The sequence below is a fragment of the Megalobrama amblycephala genome, linkage group LG8 (genome assembly GCF_018812025.1).
Source record: "Megalobrama amblycephala isolate DHTTF-2021 linkage group LG8, ASM1881202v1, whole genome shotgun sequence".
NCBI lineage: Eukaryota > Metazoa > Chordata > Actinopteri > Cypriniformes > Xenocyprididae > Megalobrama > Megalobrama amblycephala.
The window spans coordinates 2,042,277-2,052,039 of record NC_063051.1 but is presented as its reverse complement, the minus strand read 5'-3'; the positions used below and the strand labels follow the sequence as shown (position 1 = coordinate 2,052,039).

General features: G+C 35.2%; 1 protein-coding gene across 1 annotated transcript in view; it reads left to right on the top strand.

Moving 5' to 3' along the window:
• The first annotated feature begins 202 nt into the window (after window positions 1-202).
• The window catches only part of tox2 (TOX high mobility group box family member 2), a 139,699-nt gene continuing 130,138 nt past the window's right edge, over window positions 203-9,763 (top strand). Inside the window, 1 exon segment of the mRNA XM_048198639.1 lies at window positions 203-684. Coding sequence (XP_048054596.1) covers window positions 583-684 — 102 coding nt within the window. The 5' untranslated portion in view covers window positions 203-582.

Genomic DNA, 9,763 nt, shown 5'->3' with positions numbered 1-9,763 from the left:
AAGCAGGACATTTCTGTATTCTCTAAAACTTATATACAGCTTATTTTTTACAATATTTCGGAAACCTACCGTAAAAATTAACTGACGATATTTTAGACGCTATTATAAAATAATATAGCTATTTATATTAGTAATATATACATACTTTTTATATATACATTTATTAGAAACATAATATTAATAACATTTGACTGTAGAAGTACACATGTTTTGTTATGAAACGAATTCCAACGTAGCTTAAAAACATTTTTTTCACTTTAAATTAACCTAGATTTAAGCTTTTTTACAGTATTTCGCGTTAAAATGCTTTTTAAGCACAACACAAGCGCGTAAATAAACGCAAAATATCCACCGAGCATCACCGCGCGCGTTTTCATATGGAACAGAACAAATCCGTGAACGGATGTGAGGAGAGCATGAACAGAGGCTCAACCCCTTTCTCTTTCAGTCGTTCTGTTACTTTTTGTTTGGGTTAACAATAGAGGGAGAGAAAGAGAGAGAGAGAGAGAGAGAGAGAGAGAGAGAGACGAGCGAACAGAAGCGCGAGCTGCTCTCCATGCCTTCAGTCTAGCGGAGCGGGCGATGGATGTGAGATTTTACCCTGCACCTCCTTCAAGCGTGGGCTCCTGTACATTACCCACCGACACCAGCCTCTCCTCTCTGGACTATTACCACTGCAACAAGGTAATTTACCCCACCATGCGTTGGCTTCTCCTTCTTCTTTACGCACCAGTTCAGTTTCTCTTTCCCAGATGGGAAATAACCTGCTTCATTCACTTCAGGACAGTTTCATCTGTTGCAATATGCACATCGTGTTACTTAGTGTAGGCTGCATATGGTGAATGTGTTAGTTTTGAGTGCATATTGTCGGATCACGCGAAACCTCCGGACAGGGCATCCCAAACTTAGTTCAGTATCTCGGGAATTGTGCACTTGCACTAGCATCACTGAAACAGCTGGGATATTCATGCAAAATCAATTAAATGTTGCATTGCATATGAAAAGCATTAGGTTGAGTAAACTAAAGTCCATTGAAGAGCTTGTTTCCCGAGGGAAGATGGAGAGCTCCCGTCCAGCTCCTCTTATTGAACATGAATTATAGGAGACATGTAGCGCTCTTTTCTTTCTGTCTGGGTGTGCATTAGCTTCATAATTGCTTTGTTGATGGAACTGCATCCCTCTGTGACGTAGTTGCATTTGCACGTGTTAGAAGTAGCGAACAATTAATTAGTTCTTAGGCGCGTTATTTATTTATTATCGCGGCTAATCTTTCTGGCAGTGCTGTTTGAGTGGGATGAAACGAGTAGAAACAGAGCATAAAATTAGCCTTTTAAGCAATATTCATAAAGAGCATATTTTAAACTGAATAATGCACACATAAGTTTATAGTTTTGCCAATGGGCGCGTGACTACTACCGGGTCTAAATGTTCTGTATAATATATAGATCCAGTGCTGACTGAAAATAGTAGGTATGCACTTGGATTCAGCGTCAGTAAAGGCGGACTAGATTTTAACAGATGCACTTTACACCCCCCGATCCCTCATTTGTTTACTGATGTTCATCCAGTTATCTGTCACAGCGTGAATTCAGAATCATTCAAGTAACTTTTATTGCTTTGTGGGTTTTGAAGGTATGCTGTGTAGGCTATATAGAATTCATTTTTAGTTTATGCTGCTTTGTTAGCCGGTGTTTTGTTTAATTGTGTTCATTGTGTTGATGGTAAGTTCTCATTAAAGTGTAGTCTTCATCTTTTGTCATCTTGTAGTATGCTCAGGGAACATAAAACTGTCAAATTCATATTCTGTTTACGAAGAATTCGGTACTGAATTGACGAATTTAAGCGATGGCTAGTCACGCGTCAATATTAAGCTAGCATATTCCGATCGGTGTTGTGTTTGTGAAGCTTCAGCCGTTGTTAAACCTGATCTAGAATGGCAATATTGAAGAATATTTATTGAAATTTTCTAATAAACAGGTTAAATATGAATTTGCGTAGTATAGTATACAGGAACCAATCAGCTGTGAGGATTTTTGAGCCTCAGGTAACGTCTTTTCGTTTTACCGCCACTATTTTTTTATTTTTTTTTACCGCCGTTAATTTCTTCGTAGTTTTTATTTATTTTTATTTATTTATTTTTAGAAAAAAATCGACTTTAAATTGATGTTTTGTAAAAAATAATATGCGGTAGGCCTATATGAATCACGTTGACTATAATGGTAGAAACATCGCCGATTATTATTTAATAACCACCTCAGTTTAGAAGCACTGCAGATTTTTTCTTAAAAGACAGTCTGTGATAGAGCTTTTAAATTCAGTCATCTTGACAGAGTAACTCATAATTTGCTGATGGGTGTTTATAGTAGGGTGTCACAGAGTTAAGCTTGTGGCTCTGAGCATATGGAAAAGATCAGCCTGCGAATGGAGACCAGAGTAATCTAAGCCAACTCCATACGTTGAAAAATGATCCTGTGCAAGTGGACATTATGAAACAAAATTTTAGGGGGAAAGCCTGCTCTCCCCACCACAATGGCCCTCTTTATGTGCTCCAGCTTTAATAATGCAATATTCTCCAACATTCTTGAGAGGCCCCAAATGAAGGTCATGTATGGAGGTCTTGCATTAATATGTAACGTTTGAGAGTTTGTGTGAAGTGGTTTACAGTGGTGCCGCATGAACCGGAAATAGTTCTGAAAAACTAGGCCATCCATGATAAGTGACTATCATTTCCTGTCGCTAACACACAAACATGCTACATGCTGCATTCCTGAACCACGCATGAGCTTTTTCATACTTGTATGTGAAGTATGAAACATAGTAAATGGTAGAACAGTACATGTACTGTATGTGAAACCAAAACCGGAGTAGACTGGATGATTCCCAACAAGTAAGAGTTTTCAGCAATGGATATGCAGAATTTATAAGTGAATAAATCAAAATATTATTTTAGTTATACGCAGTGTATCTAGATTTCAATTGCACAGCATTTGTGTTATCCAACATCTTTTATCATTAGGTTGTCATTATCATTGAGTCATTAAAGGTGATTAGGTAATTTTTCCACTTTTTTCCAGTTTTAAGAAAATGGATCGTGATTAGTGTTTTTTTTTGTTATAGTGACTACCATGTTGAGTCACTAGCCAAATGCAGCTTGCTTTATTGAATTCACATTTCCATTGCGAAATAAATTAATCTCTTGCACTACCAGTGCACAAAAGGGGGCGACAGAGTTCACTTTAAATGTGTGCGAAAAGCAGGGCCTAAAGGGAACTTTTTGCCAGAACTGCCAGTAGCTGGTGAAAATTTACTGATCATAAATATACCAGCCATGAAATTATTTTGGCAAAAACAAGCAGTTATAACCGGAATTAGGAACTGAAATTTAATAAAGTAATCGAATGCAAAATAAATATAAATTAAACATAGATTAATCCTTATTAAAGTTACAAAAGTTATTCAGTCAAGTCTTTTGTTGTTTGATTACCATTAATGACACAGACAGCAGCAGGATTATTAGGCTGCTGTCACTTTAAGAGCGAATGCACGGATCCAATATACTGATACACATGCGTTTTCTTTCTCAACTGTTGTTCACTAAAGACATAACTTATAGAGGATACTCGCCAATACGGTCATTTTCAAGCGCAAGAAGACGTGAAAGAGAACTCAATTCAGTATTTGTGTGCTGTAGAAGACGCAGATTTCTTGACGTGCACTTCAGATGTATGTGCACAGAAAACTTCGAGTTCCCTTTCGCATCTTCTTGCGCTTGAATATTTCAGTTGGCAAGGCTTAAACTTTCGTGACTATGCAGTGCTGGCCCGTCAACTGTCCTGAGAGTCGTTTACGTTCATGTTCTCACAACATTGCATTGCTAGAATTCATAAAAATATTAATGGCCAACTGGCGATTGGGAGCGTTTCATATACTCGCCAACACTGATATTTATTCACCTTTGGCGCTTGTCGAGTGTTAATTTTAGGCCCTGAGTGAAAGATTTCTCCATGCTGATTTCGCAATGGGTTCAAGCCCGTAACGCGAAACAGAAAGCTGCTTTGGTGAAAGCTGTGCTTCGTACATCGCTAAACGATTGACGATAGACAATGGACATTTTTTGCCGGCAAAACGTTCTCAATTTAAGACCAAAAAGCAGAACGAAAGTGCAACTTTAAAGTAAATTCCCGTTGATTTGTTTTCATGCCATTTAGCAAATCTTATACAGTTTTTAAGCATTTCAGAGGACTAAGTCCTCATAGTTTGCAGGCAGTTACACCTCAGAATAGGGAAGCAACTTTACAGCCATAACAACCAGGCAATCGATAATACATTAACCAATGTCATCATTTGCCCTGCAACAAACCTGTCAGATCCATACTTCCAAAGCAAACACGTCCACCGCTGCTAGTAACTGCTATGTTAGTATTTACTCAAGTGGCCATTGGTCCAATGGTGCACAATCCAGTTTTGAGATATTTAGCGTGTAAAAGTGCAAGATTTCGGGCTGAACATTCTTTAACATGCTGAAGTTTCAGTTGAGCCGTGACTCATTCTCACTTTGAGTCGACTGACTTTCTATCTCTCGTTTTCATGTGTGGGTGTATTGTTTGTTAAGCATACGCTCTGTGAATTCCTCCTCTAAAGGCCATCTCTTCATAAATGCATGTTTCACCCAGAGAATATTTGTCGAATGCATTATGACTTGTGCATCGCCCCGGGCTCATTCGCTACGTTTAAAATTGAAGTTGGATAGGTTAAGAGAAGATGGACCACTTCCCCGTCTTCACCGGCGTTACTGTATTAATGCAGACAGAGATATGCAGACCACAGTTAGAGGCAACCCAACTACTTTTGACTCTTAGATCATCAAGTGTATTCATAGCTCTCACTTGTGTTATATGTCAAGACAGTTTGATCTTCAATATATCGGTTTTCAGACATTGAACCTGTACTTTCATAATGCATGTTTCTGGTTTTATTGTGAATGATTCATCAGTGAAAAAAGATTGTCTTCATTATCTTTCATTACAATGCAGTAATTTGCTCCACATTTGTAATTACCAGAGCTGTCCGTTAAGATTGGCATCCAATCAGTCTTGTCTCATTGAATACCCTGTTGCGTTAAGAAATAAGTCCAATTACAGACGTAAAATGGGTTGCAAATGTTGAATAATGAGAATCGTCCATGAGAATAAAAGTGTACCGTCGTCATCTTTGCAATTCTTGCAGTGAGAAGTTTGACTTTCAATTTCAATTGTACATCCAAGTGTCAGCCGTCAAAAGAAAAGGCACCTCAGATGTTAAGCGGCAGCCAAAAAACGTTATCGCTCCTGAATCAGATCCCTGTAAGTGGGTGGCAGTGGCACATTACCAGCTGTGTGACGGCAGAAAACCTTGATTCATTTAAAGCGAGTCTGAGGCCTTAACTTATTATTTAGCCCGTTCAAAGAGTCTGTCTCTCTCTGTCTTACTCTTTGAGCTTGTTCTTCGCTGCTTAAACCATCTAAAAATAACTCGTAGGCCTAGCAATTACTGGAAATGGGTGCAGAGTGCTGCATCTACGAGTGCAACTGTCTTTAGCTTAAATAATACTTTAACTGAAATGCATCAGTGCAGTATATGCAGTGGAAGTGAGAGATTTTCGAAGAGGAAAATTTCAGGCATTATTTTTGCTCATACATTAGACTTTATCATTGCATATATGTGTGTTTCATCCCGTGTGAAAGGTGCACTGCTGTTACACTGATTCAGCATGTTAAAGCTCGATTTCTTTATAATTCGAATCAAGTTTTATGAGCTGAATCAGTGTAACAGCATGTTTATTTTTATACATGTTTACTTAACGTTGGATATGTTATCTCAAATCATCTTGTTCACATTAAGACTAGAGAACGAGTGAATGAAAAACGAGCGAAAAAGATCCTATCAGTTTGTATAAAGCAATTACCTTTTCCTGTATATGACAGTTCTCCTCTTTCCTCGACACTGTAATGGAGATGTGAGATAAAATGAGTCGTCAGGCCAGCTGAGCTGCGTTCGGTACACGGGGAAGTTAATTAGGTGGAAAGAGGCGGTCGAGGCCTAACAGAAGCTGCGCTGAGCCATTCATTTGTATGGCAGAGCGGAGCGATCCGTCTAACGCCGCTGCCACAACATCATAAACCCGCCTGTGAGCGATTGTTCATTCCTTATTTTCATCTATCAGGTGTATTTGAACCTGATTTGTGTGTGTAATGAATGAATGAACAGGTATTTGAATGCCTCAGTATGCAGTGGTCCAAAACTAGATTTTTTTTTCATCTTAACCTGATTAAATTCTCCAAATAATGCTCCTTTTTTTTCTTCCTAGAGCAGTCAGACTTGAGTCAAGGCGTTTATACAAAAAAGATTCATTGTTAAACCTTCATTGTCCTTTGCAATGATTAAAAACATGAGCTTTATGAAGTTATATTGGTGAGAGTAAGCCACACCTGTGTTGTAGAAGCGTTCACGGCCCTGCTGTGCACCTGTATTGCTGACATGCGGTGTGAAAATGTCTGTGCACACTCTGTGGTGAGCGAGACCTTTTCAGAACTATTCAGTGCTTTGCTTTATGAGTCAGAACCACAAAACTGTTACAAAACTCCAATACAAGTGTGAAATACAAGAGAGACCCATAGAAAATGCACTAAATACTGTGGAAATAAGTTTGCATTTCAGTTCAGATTCATTTTTTTTTTTTTTGCTAAATAAATATAAATATAAGATAAAAAAAAAAAAATATATATATATATATATATAATATTATATGTTCAGATATTTTTTTTGTTTCTTATTTTCAAAAATAAGCTATATAAATATAAGATAAAAAAATACAAATATTATATATATATATATAATTAAATTAAATGTGAAATGTTGAAGTAAAAATACTGAAATAATATGTTCTTGTAAAATCTACTCCAATAATGTTTTATTTACAACTTTAAAAGATCATTTTTATAATTTCATATATAATTTTATATATATATATATATATATATATATATATATATATATAAATGAAAAATAATTTCAGATCATATACATACATCATATATATTGTATATATATGCTTTATACATATATATTTTTCACTGTTTTTGTAAATGTATATATATTTTTGATAATGTATGTATATACTATAAAATAAGGATTTTTCTATATACATTTATTATGTATTATATATATATATACATATATATATATATATAAATATTCACACACATTTTTCACTGTTTTTGTAAATGTATATATATTTTTGATAATGTACATTGCATATATGTACATTATCAAATATATATTTATAGTATATATATATATATATATATATATATATATATATATATATACTATAAAATGATAAGGATTTTTCTATATACATTTATTATGTATTATATATATATATATATACATACACATTTTTTCATATACTGTAAAGATGATGAGATTATTAGAGTAGGATTTACAAGAAAATATCATTTTAGTCTTTATTTCTTTTTACTATTTTACATTTAATTTAATGTGTTACTTTCTTTGTAATTATTTGTAAAAATGTACTAGCAATTTCTGATTGACAGTAGTTTCAAAGTAAATCTTTTTTTTTATTTGTTCATAAATAGCTTATGTCGCATTATATTGCTCTCCAGATTGGTATCAGAATCTGTCTTTGAACAATCTTTTTTGTTCCACTACTACCCCACAGTTATATTGTGATTTCTACGCCCTGGGACATTAATAATCACTGTACATTTGTTTTAGCTGACAGTAACACTCTTTGGGTGACCACTGTGCAAAAATTACTTAGCATTTTTTTGTTTTGTTTTCCCCAGTATCCTGTATAAAAGCGTCTGCAGCCCAGTCACATACTCCGGCAGTAATGCAGTAAATGTAGCTGGCGTTTTGTGAAGCGCTGTCAGTAGCTGTGGGGGTGCAGCGCAGCAGCGCACTAATTGGCCTTGGCAGAGAGAGAGAGAGAGAGAGAGAGAGAGCGCTGGAGGTTTGACGCGCTGAATGGCTGCTGGCTGCATGGTGAATAGCAACTGATTCAGTAATGCAGCCGGTAAATAATAACGATGCCTGTCCGCGGGGGAAAGAGAGCTGCAGAGATGGCCAACGTTAAAGAGGTCGAGTTTAGCACCTGCTGGATGATGTGAATCTAGAAATGTGTGATCATCCCTTCAGGTGAACAGGAGTTTGTGTCAGGATTTTTCTGCGGCTGTGGTTTGGTGTTTCAGAATTGACTTTATTTACTTTCTAAGAGCATGATCTTATTGTGGATGATTTATAACTGCAAGTTATTATAAAGGAGAAAAAATGCCTTCATATTAATCTTTCATCAAAATGCAATAACTTGCTTTGCCTCTTAAACGACTTTCCATTTCAGTTGACGTCGCCAATCCTGCTCTTTTCCGTCCAATCCGACCGCCGTCTCCATTCTGGCAATGATACGCCCACTTTTCACCACCCAATCAATTCCCAGCGGATATAATTATGTTTTTTATTGTATGTTCAGTTCCACTCAGAAATACAGTATGTCGAGAACAACATTTTTCATCTTGACTTTTAATTAGAGCATTTAGTTTTGTTTTTTTTTCAGTTGAGACTAATTGGGAGAAAGTTGTGTAGGCGTTATGTCATTTATGCTGTAAATGAATTGCACACTTTTTTGGGACCAAGCTGTGTACATAAAGATAAAACCAACTGAGCATTTGCATTTGACTAACTGTAACGGTTTCTGTAAAATAATACAATCGTATAATTGAATTATTACATGCTTGCTGCAGGGGAACTAAAAGATGCTTTCTCTTATTTAGAGCATTGTGCATTGTGAAAAGAAATAACACTTTACAAAAACGTTTCATTTGTTAACGTTAGATTAATTGACATGAACTAACTATGAATACAGCATTTTTTAATCTCAGTTAATTTCAACATTTACTGATGCATTTTTAAAATCAAAAGTATTAGTTAATGCACTGTGAACTAACATTTAGATTTATAAATGCTTTAAAAATATTGCAAGTTCATGTTAGCTAATGCATTAAGACCTTATTGTAAAGTCTTATCAAAGAAATAAACATTTAAACTAATTTGAATTTAGATGAAACTAGAAGATTTGGTAGCACTTTACAATGCATTAACTAACATGAACCAACAATGAGTGATATATATTTTTACAGCATTTATTATTAAAATTTGTTAATATTAGTTAATAAAAATGTTCATGTTAGTTCATAGTGCATTAGCTAAAATACAACTATGGATCTTAAAAATGTACACTCTAAAAAATGCTGGGTTAAAAACAACCCAAGCTGTGTTGTTTACCCAATGTTTACCCAACCTACTGGGTAGTTTTATTTAATTCAACTATTGTTTAAAAATCACTGTATTGCTTGCTTAAAATGAACCCAAAGTATGCTGGAAATGAACATTTATTAATAAATTTAATGAAAAATAATGAAACAATAAACATTTATTAAACTGCTTATTAATAAATGTTCACCTTTTGATTATTATTGTTGCCTCTAGTATTTATTTATTTATTTATTTATTTTTCATTTTGGGTTCATTTTAAGCCAGCCATATAGTCATTTTTAAACAATAGTTGATTTAAATAAAACTGACCAGCAGGTTGGGCAAACATTTAACCCAACCGCTGGGTTAAAACAACCCAGCATTTTTTGTGTTAAATTTTGTGTAACTGTAGAAGTATTGCTCATTGTTAGTTCATTTTAACTTAACTAAT